This window comes from Colias eurytheme, chromosome 24, assembly GCF_061535395.1.
Source record: "Colias eurytheme isolate Ceu_HAF_F1 chromosome 24, ilColEury1 Martin Lab GWU primary, whole genome shotgun sequence".
Lineage (NCBI taxonomy): Eukaryota > Metazoa > Arthropoda > Insecta > Lepidoptera > Pieridae > Colias > Colias eurytheme.
In genome coordinates, this window is record NC_143003.1 from 3,105,787 (window position 1) to 3,125,170 (window position 19,384).

General features: G+C 34.7%; 1 protein-coding gene across 1 annotated transcript in view; it reads right to left on the reverse strand.

Moving 5' to 3' along the window:
• Nucleotides 1-438: 438 nt before the first annotated feature.
• LOC149897906 (uncharacterized) overlaps nucleotides 439-19,384 on the reverse strand; it is an 86,694-nt gene continuing 67,748 nt past the window's right edge. Inside the window, exons 3-19 of the mRNA XM_090115733.1 lie at nucleotides 18,220-18,398; nucleotides 11,355-17,226; nucleotides 11,149-11,283; nucleotides 10,711-10,973; nucleotides 8,300-8,429; nucleotides 7,549-7,695; nucleotides 6,851-6,970; nucleotides 6,338-6,483; nucleotides 5,056-5,163; nucleotides 4,495-4,613; nucleotides 4,055-4,151; nucleotides 3,815-3,878; nucleotides 3,522-3,663; nucleotides 3,191-3,244; nucleotides 2,327-2,411; nucleotides 1,670-1,747; nucleotides 439-1,122 (exon numbers count right to left, since the gene is read on the reverse strand). Of these exons, the coding sequence (XP_089971859.1) occupies nucleotides 1,090-1,122; nucleotides 1,670-1,747; nucleotides 2,327-2,411; nucleotides 3,191-3,244; nucleotides 3,522-3,663; nucleotides 3,815-3,878; nucleotides 4,055-4,151; nucleotides 4,495-4,613; nucleotides 5,056-5,163; nucleotides 6,338-6,483; nucleotides 6,851-6,970; nucleotides 7,549-7,695; nucleotides 8,300-8,429; nucleotides 10,711-10,973; nucleotides 11,149-11,283; nucleotides 11,355-17,226; nucleotides 18,220-18,398 (7,772 nt within the window). The 3' untranslated portion in view covers nucleotides 439-1,089. The remainder of the gene's footprint in view (nucleotides 1,123-1,669; nucleotides 1,748-2,326; nucleotides 2,412-3,190; nucleotides 3,245-3,521; nucleotides 3,664-3,814; nucleotides 3,879-4,054; nucleotides 4,152-4,494; nucleotides 4,614-5,055; nucleotides 5,164-6,337; nucleotides 6,484-6,850; nucleotides 6,971-7,548; nucleotides 7,696-8,299; nucleotides 8,430-10,710; nucleotides 10,974-11,148; nucleotides 11,284-11,354; nucleotides 17,227-18,219; nucleotides 18,399-19,384) is intronic.

The window sequence follows — 19,384 nt, forward strand, 5'->3', positions numbered from 1 at the left end:
AGGGCCACTACCAACCAAGCCAACCGGTCAGTCAAAGTAAGTTATCAAGATCGGTGTCTATAAAATAAAATTGATAAAGCGGTACCATATTATAGAGCCAAGGTGTGAGTGTTCAATATGTAGGTTATTAAGTCATAATATTATTTTTTTATATTTAATCCAACATTCATTATTTTATTAGGAAATGCTTTCTTTTCTCATGTAAATAAGGATATAGTTTGGAAGTGATTAAAATGAAACCAAGGTTTATGACAAAATATTTTATTAAAAATTAACAAAAAGTATAAAAACAATTGTGCCATTTGAATTATTATCAACTACAATACTCAATACCTACCTAAAAATAAATTAATAAAAGGATTGGGTCTTTATATTTCGTAGACAATAAAAATGAAACAAACGACAGGGTTTTTATTCAATTAGATAATTAGGTATATTTGTTATTGGAGGCCAATAGAAGTTAATTTAAATATAAAAACTTGGAATCTAAACTTTCAGTATTCAGAATCAGTGATGAAAAGTACTAAAATACTCTATAATTACTTAGAATATTTACATATATATTATACATAAATAATTAATAAATAATATCTATATACACTGATCTAGCCTCTACAATATAAAGTTCATAATGAAGACGCAAAAGAAAATTGTACAGTGTACACAATTTAATGTTTCAAAAATCCTATTAATTTTATTTGCGATGGGATTCGAACCCACTACCTTCTCGTTATATCATTAATAATAATTCCGTTAATATTGGCACATTTCGTTGCACAATAAATAATTTAAACGAAAACTCTTCAAATAAGAGATCTTTATTCGATCTCTTCTTCAAATTGTTTTCATTTCTTAAATCTAATGATTCTTAAATATATTATGGCATTCTACATTTTGTATGAAAATATATACATCATTACTAATCAATCAAAATATAGAAAGATTTTTCACTGGAAAAAAATGATTAAAACTAGCATAAATAAATAAATAGTTTTGGTGATAAAGCCTCGAGTTGATGGATTAGATATCTAAGTGAAAATAAGTTAAATAAATAAATAATACAGATTCTTCAGTCTAATGTTTGTTTCTTCATAGAGAGTCGAACTCGGATACGTCGCTAGTCTGAAAATGAAAAAGTAATATTCAAAAGAAGCCTATTCGATAAAACATAATAATGTGGACTAAAAAGATCATAAAGAATTTTATAATTAGTTGTGTGTATTTAATATTTATAAAAGTAAAAAAAAATATCAAAGTATAGAAAAGGTTTTGAATATTAAAACCGTACAAAAATATTTATATTTAGAATTGTTTGAAATCAAAATAAATTGTGCATATTGAGTGCATTTACAGCGATCATAAAATTTATGAGTATACAGCGTGTTCTTTTTAATCCTATTTTTTACATTTAATCTATGTGATTAATTTTCTGAATACAACATCACTACATAGTATAAAACAAAGTCGCTTTCTCTGTCCCTATGTCCCTATGTATGTACGCTTAAATCTTTAAACCTACGCAACGGATTTTGATGCGGTTTTTTTTAATAGAACGAGTGATTCAAGAGGAAGGTTTTAGTATATAATTCATTAGGTTTTGGACAAAGCTTTTTTAATAAAAAAGAACACGCTGTACATATCAACAGGGTGGTTTAAAAGAAATACCCACAGGATCAGGTTTATAAAGGTGCACGTGAGGCAGGAGGAAGGTGGAGCCCAGGTCCCGTTCGGCCATCGTGTTCACTTCCTGGATTACAAGTTATTTTGTGCGTAAATATAGTACAGGTAATAAATAGTGAATAATATTATATGGATGTTGTATTATAGTATCTGTGGTACCTACAGGTAAATAGCATTTCATGCTGGGTAGGTATATCGAATGGTTGTAGAGGTCGTATAGAAAGAGCTTTTATTATAATATATAATAGGCATAAGATAATTCTAGTTTTATTTGTGTTTAAAGTGTGTGTAGCAGTAAAAGTATAGATAGATAATATTATAGTAAATAGATTTTAATTTCGAGTTTCTATTTTATTTCTATGAAAAGTTTTAATATACAATAAGGCGATTTTGAGGGCCTATTATGAAGAGATTATGAAAAGATATAATATATTCCATTCAATAGAAATTTATTGCCATGTGCCCCATTATGATATTATTATCAATATTGTTTATTATCAAGGCTCGAAGTACATACCTACGCATTAAAATTTTTGAAATATTGTGTGACTATACATCTTCAGTAATGCATATGCTAAGCTAAATATGAGACAAAATTTACATAGTAGTATATTTTTTATATTTACACATGAAATACTAAACAAACCTGATGTGTAAGTCGTGTGGAGGACGCAGCTCGGCCCGTGCTGGCGGGCAGCGTGCCGCCCACCGACCGCGCCTCCGACAACGTTCTGAAACACAATTTGTTTCAGCGCCATCTAGCGGGGGGTTTTGGAAGTGGGAAATAACCCAGCCGTGTTATGTTGTAAACAAGAAGCTTATATCTAATACACTGGAGATTTCAGTATGAACAGAAAATATGACCTTGAATGACGCCTGTATGTTTTTTATCCCTTTCACACCTAACTTGGCAACATGTTACAAGTTAATGTTCATACTGAAATCTCGAGTGTATTAGAGCGTATACGCACTATGCGGGTAGCCGCATTGCGGGTAGCCGTCCGGCTGACCGCAAGCACAATTATGTACGTAATATTCATTTCTATGCGCACTGTGCGGTCTGCGGTAGCCGCATCGCAGTGCGCATAGAAATGAATATTACGTACATAATTGTGCTTGCGGTCAGCCGGACGGCTACCCGCATAGTGCGTATACGCTCTTAGATATAAGCTTCTTGGTTGTTAAATTATTATGACAAAAATAACATTTGAAAAAGGAATGCTGTATTTTTATTTATTTTTTCTATAGAACCTAGGTTACAGCTAAAGTTTTAAATTCGTAAAATGAATAGAAACTTTAATGAGCTTTTCTTTGATTATATTATGATGTGAATATTGAAATATCAACAGTGATGGTGATACACCCACCTCTGTGAATATTTTACGTAGTTTAGTTTAATATTAAACGATCATTATTAATAATAGACATACAGAGGAAATAAATTAAAACTTAATTCCCCTACAAATATAAATTAATATTAAAAATGTCAGCCTTATAGCTCAATGCTTACAACTCTCCCAAACGACGCTCAGCGTCCGTCCATTCAGACATATTGTCGTCTTGGCTGAAATAAAGAAAATAGGTTTAAAACACTTAAATAGCATTATGCATAAGTATTGTTTGTTTTTTTTAAAGCTCGAACGTTTAGATAAAAATAATGAAAGTCGAAACATGTATGAAAAATAATATCTCTCTGAATTTTAGTATACGGTAACAACGTAAAGTTCATTCTTTCTTATCAACCACATAAAATTGTTCATCAAATAACATTATTTCAAAGTTTCAAAAATCTGTACACAGAACCAGATTTCCAAATTATATTAGTCAAAGTAAAATATTACCAATAAGATTTCCTTAAAGTATCAAATCTCGACAGTTGTCCATCAACGTCAGTCTTGTTTATCGAAGAAGCGTCATCTTCTTTCATTCCATCTTCAGGACGGACCGTTGTTGATACCTTAAATCCCGCTGATACTAAAGCACCTTGAAAGATAACAATTATTAAAAAAACTATTGATGGCATACATTTCTAAAAACCAGAGAAAGCAAATAAAATAATTTTTGAGATATTTTTTTAGAAACAGTAGACGTTTCAATAGAAAAATCATTTTCATTGAAATAATGAAAAATGTACCTTGTTTATTATGTCGATCCTTGTTAGCGCTATATGACGATTCTAAACTATGCTTTCTTCTCATCTGAAAACAAATTTGAATATTTATATTTATTATTTAGTAAATACCTCTGAATTCTGATACAATGGGAGAACAAAATCGAGAAATATTTAAATTAGAACAAGCTGATATTGAATGAATTTATTTATTTATTTTTAACTAGTAGGAATGATTGCAATGAAGTAATTATAAAATTATACCTCTTCAGTGACATTAGTTGCTCCGGATTCTAAATAACTGATCAATTTCGCCTCGGCACATGTTTCTAGACTCTTCTTTCGGGAAAGGTTATCGCGGCTGAAACATTGAAGTTTTAAATAAGATTTATTTCATTTATTTTACACTTATTTTCCTTCTTTTTACTAATATTTTGCTGAGTTAATAATTATTATCTATTATTATCTATTACGCCTTAAAACATTGTCATATATTTTTTTATTTCTGATACATAATATGTCGCCGTAAGATTGTAAAAACCGGTCGATTACAATCTAACTCACGAGCAAACTGGCGACAGTTCAATCATAATCTATCGAAAAATAATGCGTTATAATTCAATCAAATGTCACAGATCGTAATTTTTATCCAGCGAAATTGTAATCTAACAGTATTTACAGTTTTACTGTAGCATAGTACTGACCTATCGCTGTGCGGGTGCAGGCGAGCGCGGGGGATGAGCACGGCGGGCGCGGGGGGCGGCGGCGGGGAGTGCGCGGGAGGCTCCGACATCGCGATCTTATTGCTGGCGCGGGAACGTTGCTGTAGATAAAAAAAAATTATCAAGGCTGTTACATAGATTTCATTCTTATAATGTTAATTTACTTTAAAACTGAGAAGCTTCTTTCTGAGAGTCTTCGACTTCAAAAATCAGTTACAAGTGGTAGGTATTGAGCCAAAGCATAGCTCACAGTGTGCTGTGGTCACAATAAAAGTTCCATATCGCGAAATTTGAACTTTAGCTCTTTTATACATATTTTATATACGCTTACAACGCGACACGAACATAATAATATCATATTATACATACAACCTAAAGGTGCATCTTAAAATTTACATCAAAATTTTGCTTAAGTATAAGTACTAAACATTCTCTCAACTCAGATTTGTTGCTACTTTCTGTACTTTGATTTTCACTTTACCCATAGGTAGCTCTATGACTTAATTAAGGATATTGTTTTATTTAATAATAAAGAAAACTTACCTTTGTTGGTATATAAGGTAGAGAAGCATTCTGAACGCTACAAGTCTCAGCAGTCTCCCGCTCAGCTATAAGTGCCCGTCGATCAGCTCTCTGTTTTGGCATGTTACCCTGAAATTATTACATATTTTAATTAAATATTTAGGATGTAGAGCGTCAAGAATAAAACTGGGCAATTCTAAAATTGACAAATGCTTAATTTTTAGAAGAGACCAATATAATGTAAATTTCAATGGCTTCTTCATATTATGCTTTTGTATTGTTATACGTGGTTATACCCCGCAACATCATCTATTCAATTAGGTACACGGCGTAGGTTCTGTACAAGTTTGCTACACAGCTAGAACCTACATTGTACATTCACTCATAAACGCAATTTCAACCAGTCACAAGCCACTATACCTGATGCAGCCCCGGCATGCAGCCAATCACGAACGTCTGTGTAGCCGATGAGTCTGCTAGAACAAGGCTAGAGCCTAGAACGCACAATATGTTCATGCGTCACGCGATAAACACACGCAAATTCAACCAATCACAAGCCACTATACCTGATGCAGCCCCGGCATGCCCTGCATGCAGCCAATCACGAACGTCTGTGTAGCCGACGAGTCTGCTAGAACAAGGCTAGAACGCACAATAGGTTCGTGTGTTCACGCAATAAACAAACGCAATTTCAACCAATCACAAGCCACTATACCTGATGCAGCCACGGCATGCCTGCATGCAGCCAATCACGAACGTCTGTGTAGCCGATGAGTCTTCTAGAACAAGGCTAGAACGCACAATAGGTTCGGCGTTCACGCAATAAACAAATGAAATTTCAACCAATCACAAGCCACTATACCTGATGCAGCCACGGCATGCCTGCATGCAGCCAATCACGAACGTCTGTGTAGCCGATGAGTCTTCTAGAACAAGGCTAGAACGCACAATAGGTTCGGCGTTCACGCAATAAACAAATGAAATTTCAACCAATCACAAGCCACTATACCTGATGCAGCCACGGCATGCCTGCATGCAGCCAATCACGAACGTCTGTGTAGCCGATGAGTCTTCTAGAACAAGGCTAGAACGCACAATAGGTTCGGCGTTCACGCAATAAACAAATGAAATTTCAACCAATCACAAGCCACTATACCTGATGCAGCCACGGCATGCCTGCATGCAGCCAATCACGAACGTCTGTGTAGCCGATGAGTCTTCTAGAACAAGGCTAGAACGCACAATAGGTTCGGCGTTCACGCAATAAACAAATGAAATTTCAACCAATCACAAGCCACTATACCTGATGCAGCCCCGGCATGCCCTGCATGCAGCCAATCACGAACGTCTGTGTGGCCGGCGAGCGCGGCGCGCAGCAGCGCCGTGACGCGTAGATCGTAGCCGCCGCTACTATGAGTAGACCGCTGACGGTCACTGTTATCAGCACGGCTGGAAAAAGATGAATAAATATTAAATATTAATCCTACTTACTAATATAATAAATGTGAGTTTGTATGTTTGTTTGTTACTCCTTCATGCAAAAACTGCTGAACCGGTTTTCATAAAATTTAGCATGCACATAGAGGACAATAGAATAGTTTTTATCCCGAAAATCCCACGGGAACGGGAACTATGCAGGTTTACCTTTGAATAGTTGAACATAAAAATAGGAGTATCAATATATTTGACGATTTATTTTTTTAAATATCCTGAAGGCTCTACATTTCAACTATCTATTTACGAACATATTGTTAACTAAGAATTAATCCTACTTACATTATTATTACATATATTTATTAATAATACATTACTTTACCTTTAAGATTAATCTGGCAGGTCCTCCCAGCGTACCACTTGAAGCATTCGCAGATGACAGCACTCTCTCTGTCGAAGCAAGTACCGTGGTAGTTGCAAGTGTCACAACCAACTGCTTCCGCTGTGAATGAAATAAATAAAGCCGTTATTAACAATCTTAAATGTTACATTTCTTCTCAAAAAACTATTTAAGTATTACTTAACATTAACATGTAAGTTTATAGAAGCAACATAATAATTAATATTTAATTAAATTTGTTTAAGACCTAATGTAAAGGCAAGAAATAAATAATTTTGATTTTTTTTTTTTTTAATATTATTATTTGTATTAGACACCGGTTTTATGATTGTCTTGCTCTATGGCATAGGCCTCCCCAAGGTGAATGTAATAACATCTTATTAATAAGTATTATAAGTGTAAATAGAGTAAGGTATAGGCACAGACTAATAATAATATGCTACGTATACAATGTTTTATCTAAAACTATGTAATAGTGGTCGCATTATTGAGTTAGGAGAAAAAAATCTAAAGGAATGAAGTAAATTTCTTTCTTCAAAAGTTTTTGGCAAATGTTCGTCTTTATTTTATAAGTATTCTAGCATACAGTTGTATATATTAAAGAAATAAAGAGTTTTGAACTAAAATAAATGTTTTACTTTTCAATATACAAAATCCCACAATATGATTATAGTACTTACAAGAACAAATCCTGCCAGGATACAGTGTGTTGACGCTTAAATCAGCAAATCCTTCTAAACAACTGCAGGTATATGTGCCTCGGAGGTTGAAGCACTTGGCGTGCTCTGAACAGTCGTGGAATTGGCTGCTGAGGCATTCGTCGAAGTCTGCAATTTATTTTTACATATAAATTCTAGAGCTACATAAAGACTAAGGCCATACACCTACGGCTAGCAGTATACAAAATGTAACAGACCAATTAAAAAATATGTTGAGTAAATTGTAGAGATATATAAACGCCACAGCCTCACCTCAAACAGTAACCATTTTGTTAAATATCACTTAAAAATATAAGAACACTTTAGGTAAACCACTCTACTACAGCAATAAGACCGCATTTGTAAATATTTTTCGGGACAATTTTCACACACGGCACGATCTGATCCCATAGGTACTAAGCTTCCGCTTGTGTTATGGAAACCAGATGGCTGATAAACATACATATATAATTTTAAATAAATACTTATAAAGATAATTAACACCCAGACACAGAGCAAACATCACACAATTTGCCCCGGGTGGGAATCGAACCCACGAGCTCTGGCTTGAAAGGCAGGGCCACTACCAACCAAGCCAACCGGTCAGTCGTACATATATTTTTATATTTTATGTTCAAACTGTATTTCTTTTTCTAATGTGTGTGCAATAAATTATGAAATAAATATATCTTTTTATTTATTAAAGGCCCTATTATTATCAAAACAAACTTACCGCTAACATTAAGCCTGTCGATTAGATCAGCTGCCGCATGCACTTCGGTTCCTCCGAGACTGTAGTTGTTATTCCTTAAGTATTTTTCAATAACTTCCTTCAATCTGTATTCATGCGCATTGTCGGAGAGCTGAAAGATTAACATGTTTTATACTTTTACAGCAATATCCTACTAATACAGGGTGTCCAGTGGCAGATTTCAATGTTTGCGGGCTTGTAAAAAAAGAAGTATTATTTCTAAACAAAATATTTTTATAAAAGTCAAAAGAAGACGAGTGCGGATTTTATCTCCTGAAAATTACATTTTCCAAATGCCGCCCTTCTACTCTCACACACTCCTCAATCTATTCCGCATGTTGAGAAAAACTTGTTTGCAAAGAGAACTGGGAATTATGTTTATTTCAGCCCGGATATTTTCCTTCAGTCGTCTTATGATTGTTGGATTTGATTGGTAAACCACAGTTTTTAGATAGCCCCACAAGAAAAAGTCACATGGACTTAGGTCTGGTGACCTGGGTGGCCACGGGATGGTGCCATTTCGGGATATGTGCTTTTCAAGAAATAACTGCCGCACTGAATTCATTGACACATTAGCAGTATGACACGTAGCAAATCTTGAATAATCTGAATTTAGTATGGATGGAGCTTAAGCTTTTTTCGCATAATGACCTGTAAAATCGATTTAGGAATTCCCAATATCGACGAACGTGTGCGAAGTGATAAACAAGGATTTTCAATTACAGAATTCATAACACGTTTAATGTTTTCTATCGTGGATACTGATGGTGCTGGTCCCGGCCTAGGGTTATTAATGACTGAACCTGTAGCCCTAAACCTTGCTACCTACGACTGTATCAAATTTATCGAAGGTCCATCTCTTAAACGATGAATTTGATAATGGTTATTAAACCGACGGCGTGCTTTCGCCAGCGAAATCACACGAAAAGTATGCCTCAATAGCATAAGCGCGATGCACTCCACTCCACTGCTCCATGGCGACTAAAAAATCCGCAGAGCTCAGCTCACGGCTCACGCGCTGATTGCTGAATGACACCCCCCGCGTCCCCTTCGCACGTCGCGTTTTAAAACTAGAAGCGTTCAAACATTGAAATCTGCTGCTGGACACCCTGTATTATAAATGCGAAAGTTTGTATAGATCAGTGATGCACAGACCGCGGCCCGCCGGTTGAATTCTGGTGGCCCGCCGACAGCATAAATAATACTCTCGTACATTCGAAAAATATTGAATTCTATTCCAGAATAAAACTGAATATTTCTGGCGGAAAAGCAAAGGGATGTACCGGAACTTAAAAATCCTGATTGGTTGTGTGATTTGGCTTTTTTTAGTTGACATAACAAATCATTTGAATGTCTTGAACACACGGCTTCAAGGCAAAAATCAACTGTTATCCCAGCTCTACGCTCATGTATCATCCTTTAAATGCAAGCTGACACTTTTCAGATCGCAATTGAATTCTGGAAATTACAACCATTTTCAGAATTATAAGAAAATGGCTGAAAAATTCAACAAAACTGCGATTAATTCCAGTTATATAGAAAAGCTGGATATTTTGATTCAAGCTTTTCAAGACAGATTTTCAGAGTTTAAAAAAGTGAAACCTCTGTTGAACATATTCAGCAATCCTTTCACGATTTCAGATGAAAATGCGCCAGAGTCAATGCAGTTAGAAATTATCGACATTCAAAACGACCAAGATTTACGCAACAAATTCAACGAAGGAGACTTGCTGAACTTTTACCGCTGCATTGATAAAAATATGTATAAAGAGTTTCGCATAAGCGCTCTGAAATGTGCCAGATTATTTGATTCTATCTATATATTAACCTTTTCGATATTAAATAATAATAAAACAAAAAATCGAAACCGCCTTGCAAACGAAAGTTTGGAAGCAGTTTTACGTGTTGCTACAAGTAAATTAATAAATTCTATTTCAATTTTAATATATTATTATCAATTCTTTATTGTCTTTAATTACCTATACTTCCGGCGGCCCGCCATCAGTTCATAATTTGCCCGAGTGGCCCCTAGTCTTAATAAGTCTGTGCATCCCTGGTATAGATGGATGGATGTTACTCTATCACGCAAATACTACTGAACCGATTATAATGAGATTTGATATAGGTACTTAACTGAAAGACATAGGCTACTTTTTATCACGGAAATCCAACAGGAACGGAACTATGCGGGTTTTTCTTTAAAAACTCGCATATAGTTGGCAATTTTTTGGAATAATTACATTTAAAACATTTACATGTTTTTAACTTAATTATTTCGTAGTAATTTGTTTACTTTAAATTTCTATAAATAAAGTTACTATTTCTGTTATATTTATTATCTGGTGCAATTTAATTCTTATCTACTATTCACCAATGAATCAACTTTTATTTACCTGTACATAGAAATCATTAACAACACCCTGATAAACTTCTTTATTCTTTGCCTTCATTTCAATCGGATGGAATCCAGTTATATGAACACCATGGAATACATCTCTCAAGTCTGATTGCATCACCATTCTGTTTATACCCTCGTGCGTAGCTATAGCGAGATTGTGGTATTCTTTGGTAGAATTATCTGCTAGATTGGGGTGGAACTTGAGCCGCTTGTTACCTTGCGATGCTAGGACTAGGCTTACTGAATACGTGTAGGTTGCTGGAAGGAAAAGTTGAATTGTGAATTATTCTAATGTAATTCAAAGAAACAAAGTTGGATATTATGCGGTATATTTAAAAATATTTGATTTATCTTCTTATGGCATAAAAGTATTTTGTACTTTATATTCAGTTTGATAGCTACTCAATCATTAATTGTATAAATAAATACTTACGTTTACACGGTCTGTCTGGGAACATTCTAGCAAAGCCGGGCCTACATACACACTTCATCATACCATCAATTCTTTGACAACGTTCATTTCTTGATGCCTTGCAGTCTGGCTGACATTCTTTGCCGAAACCAATTCCTGAAATCATTTACCATTTTTATGAACAACTAAAACTATTTAACAATCATTCAAAGACTTTATAAACTTACCGGCATGACCAATGTTTGTTGTCTCCAAATAAGGTGTTCCGGCTAACAATATTTCACCGAATAATACTTGAGATACGCCGTTGCTATTAACTTGTTCATTTCTTGTTATTCCATCAAAGTCACCAGTTTCGATATCTGTGCTTATTGGTGGTGATTTACCTCCATTTTGCGACTTGTTCATAACGACAAAGAAGCTCTCATTGTCTTTGTCTTCATCAGCCTCAATCTTTTGAATATTTTCTGTGGCATCTGAATCTTTAATTATAAAGTTTTCCTTTTCTTCTGAAGACATAGAAATATCATCTAGAGATACCATCTTTGTTGAAGTTATTTCTTGAACAGGTGTGGCTTCAACTTGTGGTATAGGAATGTGTTTTGTTACTGTTTCAATTATGGTGGTTGGTTGGACTTGCGTGTAAATTTCCGTTATTACGTCTACGACAGTCGAGGTATGGGTATTAGTCAAAACTAAAGTTTGTGTAACAGCCCCTTCTGATTGACTAACAAGACTTGTTTTCGTATGTGTGACAGTGAGAGTATGTGTCAGATTAACATAGCCAACGCTTGATATTGTCTTCGGAGGTTCAGAAAGAGTTTTTGTTAGAGTTACTACGGTAGTTTTAAACTCGGTCTTAGTAGGAACAATTTCGTCTGATATTCTTATTTCATTGCCAGCATGATGCAACACTTCGACATGTGTTGGTTCTGGGTTCTTATTAATTGTTAATGTAGAAGTAACAGTTTTTTGAATTGTTGCTGTTATTTCAGGTATAACAGAGGACTTATCATCAAACATATTAAGAGATTGTGTAGGTTTTATAAAATCTTCCTCGAGCGGTGCTTCTGAACTTTCTATCATATGGAATTGTTGGGTATTGGGGTAACGGCTTACACCTGGCCTTATAATTTTCTTAATGGAAACTTGTCTAGTAGGATATAATACTTCTGGTCTTGATAATGTCCTGGTCGGTGCAATAGCGCTTGATTTAGATGAGGGTTTATATTTATTTGTTTTTCTATCATCAGATCGAATCGGGTATGGCTTACGTGTTCTATTTCGTGAACCCATAATTGATGTTATCTTAATTTTATCAGTTGTACTATCTTCTTGGCTTGATTCATATGATGATGAATTATTAGCTGTATTATTATTGACTTCACTAGATTGTGTCATAGGCTCTTCATCAGATGGAGCATTAGGATATCTCTTTTCGGTTACAGGATTTTCTGAACTATCATATTTAGATTGACTAGACTCATCTTCATAAGAGTAGGAATTTTCAGCGGATGTATCCGATGAGATCAAGTCAGAGTCTGATTTAGACGATGTTATTATTTCCGGATCTTGAACAGATGTGGGATTAAATTTAAAACTAGACGAAAATTCTACTCCCGAAGAGGTTAACCATCCTGATGAAGTAGGTGTCGGGAAAATAACATTAGACACAGAAGACGCGGCAAGTGTAGCTGCAGGTTCTGAATTAAATGAAGGAACTGCTGTTGGAAGTTCACGAGGAGGAGGTAATAACGTAGATGACGGTTGGTCACGATTAAAGTAAGGTCGTTTGTATTTATTAAACATATCATTTGTTGGCCTATAAGTTGATACTTCATCGTTGAGAATTGCTGGTTTCTTAACTGGCCGTTGAGCGTTAGGTCTTGGTGGCAACGTTCTTGGTGGTACATTTCTATAAGGTGGGGGTGTTCGGACAGGAACAGGTCTAGCGGTCTGAGGAGCTCTTGTAGGATGTCTATTGATCGAGATGGTAGCCGGTGGTGGTGGACTCATACCCATAATTAAATCGTTATGTTGTAAAGGTCGTACATTATAATCTGTTCTTTGAGGAGGTGGTGACAAATCAATTATGTCACTTACCGTTGCATTATTCACGTCATCCGTATTTATTGTAAAAGTAGGCAAAGTAGATCTATCTGGAATCTTTATTAATAATGGTTTCTTATCTTTTATGTGAATTGTAGACGTTATAATATTAGAGTCATTTTGTTTTTCATAGATATGAACATTAGTCTCATTGACGGAACCCATTGATTTATTCAAATGTTTGTCATTCATCTTTTCTCCTGTATTCAGTTCAAAACTGTCTTCATATGATGCATTTGTACTATTTTCCATCATTTCATTAATCTGCCAGTGCGGTTGTTGTAATTGATGGTCAAGAGGTATTGCGTTATTTACAGTAAAAGGTCTGGGTTTCATGTAAGGATTATTATTGAATATCGGATTCATATTATTAGAGTGGAACGTTGTCTTATTAGCAGATCTGAATGGCTTTTCTGTTTGAGTACCGGGGTTAAATTTAACAAGATCCACCTTATCCTTATTTACCGGCGGTACAATTTCATTCGTAGATTTTGAGACGGTATTATTTTCACTCGATGAAGTAATTATCGGAATTTTCATTGATTCTGAACTGACCTCTCCTGACATTTCTTCATCAGATTCCTCAATGCCTTCTTTGCCATCGTAAATTTCCTCTGAAGTTTCGTATACAGGTTTCACATTTTCTGCTGGTTTATTACGTACTTCATCCGAGTTATCAACGATTGGTATATTATAAACAGGTTGATTTGAAACGTAAATAGATGGTATATAACTAGGTTTGATTGTAAACGTGGATGCAGGTTTGTCTGAATCTTTTTGCTTTGAAAACGGCCTACCAATGTTAAACTTATTGGGTGAAGGCTTTGCACCTGTGTCCAAAAAGTCGGTAGGAGGTTTACCTACGGTTGTTATCTTAGGGCCAAAATCTTGTACACGATCTTTATCAAACTCGTACGTTAAAGGTATCACTTTTCTAGTCGTTCCTTCAACCTTAATGTTGTTAATATGCTTCAAATTACCTTCATTAAGCACACTAGAATACCAACCATGAGAATTAGTTGGTATATGAGAAATAATCTTTCCTGGACGTCTCTGTTCATGCGACTCCATATCATCAATTATTTCTGTTACTGGTTTCTCCTTATTGTTCGTCTTATAAGTTTTATCATTTATCATTGGGAAATTAGCGTGGCTATTAATAGAAGGTGGTGCTGATTCAATCATATCTTTATTATTTTTATGCACAAGAACATAATTTTTCGTTACATTAGGTTCATTCGAAGATATTTTATAAGAAGTATTGTTAATATTGTTTTTAATAGTTTTGTCATATATCATTAAACTGGGATCTCGTTTACCGTTCAAAGCAACAGTATCGTATTTAGAAGGATCATCTTCAACTCTAATTGCAAAATTGGTACCAATTGGAATGTTAGCATTTATTTCACCGTTGTGTTCAGATGCACTTAAAGGTACCGTTATACTTGTGCCGATGGTATGACTAGAACCTCCATGACTTTTTACCCCAGTGGCAGTATTTAGTGTGACACTGAATGTATTGTCATTATTAATATTAGTAGTGATAGATTTATTTGCAATGTTCGGTGATGTAATAACCGAAAAGGAATTGCTTTCAAAATTGTTTGGCCTATATGGTTGGTAACTTACATGATTATTATTTTGCGCATCGTTTGCAGATGATAGTTTGGGTATGTGAACAGTAAAAGTAGGATTTTGAACATTTTTATGAGGTTGTGACGCAAAATATATTTCAGACGTAATCTTAGGAGGTAATTGTTCTGGAACCGGGTGTTGTACGTTCAAAAATACTTTCATATCTTGAACTGGCTTATTGTGAACTATCGGTCTTTGGTTATAAGGTTTATTTTTAGAGTGATGATTATCCTGGTATTGTTTTAGAGGTGGAGGAGGAACTGCTAAGTAGTTTTCGTACTCTCGATCGATTATTTCCTTACCATCCTTAGATTTTAACGGTTTTTTATTTTGTTTGTACTTCTCAAAGTCTCCGTTATAATTATCTGGTTTATATACAGTAATTTGTGGTCCAATTCGTACGTGTGACTCCTGTATACTCATGGGTGGAGGTATGTTTTTGGAATTAAAACGTTGATTATTTTCCCATTTCAATCTAATATTATTATTTGTTTCGGATTCCTTTTCATTGAATTGTACATTTCGGTTATCATATTGATGATCTGAAGGTGAATTTATATTTGGTTTTTTCAATAGTTGACCTTTGTTAGGATTTACGCTATGTACGTTTGTCATTTGTGGTGCATCAATACTAAAGCTTCCAAAGTACCCTGGTTCAGGATATGGCAAAGGATCGTCTATATAATCACCAGTTTTATGAGGTTCAGAAGATCCAGCGAAAACCAGCGCGGTTGAACTTCCATGTGGAATTAATACATTAGCAACCCTCGACGGTTGAATATCGACTAAGAAAGGTTTGTTAATAGCATCTGAAGAATCAGATATATCTTCATCGGTGGCTTCAATTTTGCTGCTAACTATTTCAGAAGAACTTGGACTACTGTCCATTACTTCGTATCCATCGCGATTTTCTTCAACCGGTCGGAATTCAATATGATGTTCTAGAGGTATATTAGTGCTTGATGGCTTAGCCAACGATGGAATATAATCTAAAAATACTGGTCGCCCATGATCTTTGTGAACATCACCGGCATTTACTTTATTAGATTGATCCTTGGGGCCTGTCACTTTGCCACCGGAATTTTGATTTGAATAGGAAGGAGATGGTGAAGGTCTTAATGCGTTTTTAAATGGTTTCGAATATGTTTTAGGTGGTTCAGGAGGCCTCAAATCAAATGAATCGTCTGCATGTGCCACATTTTTCTTCTTATTCTGCGGAAGACTTAGAGGGTATTGTTCATTAACAGGATATTGTTCACTATCAGCCATATAACTATCTACAGGAGGTCGGTTTACGGGGTTATGGAACTTTATTCCGCTAGCAGCTAACGTTAATGGCCCTCCGATAGCAGGTTTCCCAACGATAACATCGGAATTTGCGCGAATTATTTCACCGGGACTTATAGGTATTCCACCATTCACTAAAGGACTTTCTTGAACAATTTTGGGTGGAACAATATAATGACCTTTTGAATGTTTGTGGTCAAAAGCCCATGGATAGTTTTTGTGAAATGATACATTACTGAATGATGCCTGTGATTCTGCGGTTTCCATTTCGTCAACTGGTATATAAATTGGAAAGTTTCCATGTTTTGTTTCTTCACTATCAACCCTTTTATCTGCAGCATATGGAGTTAATTTTGTAACCGGCTTTTCAGTTGTTGAAGTTGTGGTCTGATTAACTTCTTGTCGTTTCATAAAACTACCTGTCATCTTTTCAAAAACAGGAGCTAGTTGGGATAATCCTTTAATACCTAAAGAACCTAGTTTTATTAGTTCCGCAACAACCAGTTTGTTTTTGTTTACTTTCTGAGGCCTGTCCGGTTTTGCCTTTTCTGGAGCTTTATTATTTGAAGTTTTGTTAGTTTTTACTGGACCTGGGGCTTGTTCATTCGTCAGAAGATCACTTGCTTCTAAAGGACTGTTATCTTTTTCATCTGAATAATCGCTTATTACCTCCGTATATTTTTCCACAATTCTGTCAGTCGGTGTAATTGGAGAATTTACTTCATAGTCGTATGGTCGATATTTTGTTTTCATAGATAGAGTTTCTTTGTTTGTGGTTTTGATATCAACTTTAGGCACATCTCTTTTCGTCGTTTTTATTGCATGCTTATCAGACGGTACATCTGAGTCCCTCATATTTGTGTATTTCGATTGTAGACCTTCAGTTTTAGTATGACTACAAGAACACGACGTTGTAGTACAAGAGACATGATTGACTTCTGATGGTTGTATCAAATCAAACATACTGTCATCGTCATGATCTATACGTTTATCGATTTTTCCAAGATTATTCAGGTAAATATTATTTGCTTCTGTTGGTTGTATTGTTTTCACTTCCATGTATTTGGTCTGAAATAAACAAAAAAATTGTTAGTGTTACATTCAAAATAATGTTTAATAAAATACCGGGATAGGTGACAAATCAATGATAATATACGATAAGGGTAAATGCATGCGTAATTATTTTGATAAAGGTTTCGTTACTTGGTACATGGATTTATCTAGTTACGGTTTGGAAAATCCATCGTAAATATTTTGTGTAAATCATGTTAAGTTAGAAAAATGTTAATCAGGTCAATATTGGGGAATACCAGCATTCAACCCCAGATATTTTTTTCACTCCCAAGGATTTGGGTTATGAAATTACTCTTACTTTCGTCGGCTTTAATTCAGCCAAAACGTCTGTTGCATAAAGGTTTGTTAACGATTCCGTAGTGACCACGGATACAATAGTTTCAAAAGTAGATATAGCACTTCTCTTGTTTTGTACTATTGTCGTCAAATATGTGTATGTTGTCATACATGTCTTGATGATATAATTGTGCTGCCTGAGGTGATGCATAGGAAAAAAAGCACTCATTTGTTGCTGATTTACAACGGTAGCAACTGCTGATGATAATAGTGACTTGTTTTGTGTAGTACCGGAGTGGTGCGGTTTTGTTGAAGTAATGTGCATGAACTTAAGCATACGCTGAGAAAAAGACAAAATGATAGTAAAAGAGATCATCCTGCAATGAAATTAATTTAACTTCGAAATATGAAATATTAGACACAAATAAGCATGAAGCACAGCGCTTTTATTACATAATTCTCGGCCACAGCAAAATAGGTAATAAAAATTATTAGCAACTTAAGAATTTAGGTGTATTCAAATTTGTAAAGATATGAAACATTAGAAAATAAATATTAAGTCTCCATTGTGAGAGAGCTCAATCTTGTGTCATCAATAGAAACTACTTTTTTATACTTTACGATCGGACGAAATTAAATTATCAAAGTATACACATTTACTTCCTATTCTGCTCTGACCATACTATTATTAAAATTGTTCATAACATTTACCTGTTCTTGTTTGCCATCATGATTTTTATCCTTAACCAATACTTCAACACCGTTAGACAATATTCGAGTCGCTAGATTCTTAAGCTTCCTTTCATCATCTTCTGACGACCGAACTTGATCAGATTCTCTTCCTGGTCTCCATGGAGTATTGTCATATACTATAGCATTTGTGTTAAACGCTGAAAATATAGGAATGGAGTGTTATTTTTTGTATTTACTACAAAAGCGACCCTTTTATATGAAGATATACCTTCATAAAAATATATAATTAGTATAAATCTTATTTACACAATACATTAGTATAATGTCTAATGTCTTCGAGGCTTGAAATTAACGATTAATGTGCGCTCTTTAAAGCAGGTTCAATAATAATTGAATTTATATATAATAAATATTAATTAGATATTTTATATTATTAGATATTTATTAATAATAAATTAGTAAATAACAGTTTCAAAATAACATAAAATAGCATGCAAAATACAAATCTACATAGAACACTAGCTACTGTTTGTGCTACTGTAGTCAAGACACTACGAATTTCTGTGCATACTAAATGTTAGTTTTACAATCCTAATTACATCCCGAAGTCTTGAGAAATTGATTGTTACATTACTGTCAAATTATTAAGCTTTAGCTCAAGTGATATTTCTTAAGACTTCAAGTCAATTGTTAATCAACACTGCTAACATATTTACATTTTTAGCAATGCGTTACTTTATCACAATACTTAGAAATCATAGCGTATAATATAATCTGTATTAAATTGTATTAAAATTTTAAATCGTAAGATTTAGATGAAGCTATGAATTCTTAGTATTTTATGGGCCCCTCTTAACAGTGAGCAGCGTTGGGTGAGTACAGGTAGTTACGATAATATAGAGGACCTAAATGTCTATGATTGTAGGTGTTCATTCATAATCTCCGTAATGAGGCAAACATCGACGATCATTTGTTGGGCCAACGCTGCCCATTGTGAAAGAGTGTCCATTAAAATTGAAGAAAAATCGTCAACTCACCAAGACGGATGGATCAGCTCGGGATGTTGGACAGGCCGTGGTGGGTTCGTCAAGTCTTCAGAATTGGTCTCAGTCATCAAGTCAAGTGTCTTTAATAGTATCTGCGTTGAGTCTGGTCAATTTTATTTGTAAGTCTTGATTCAGTG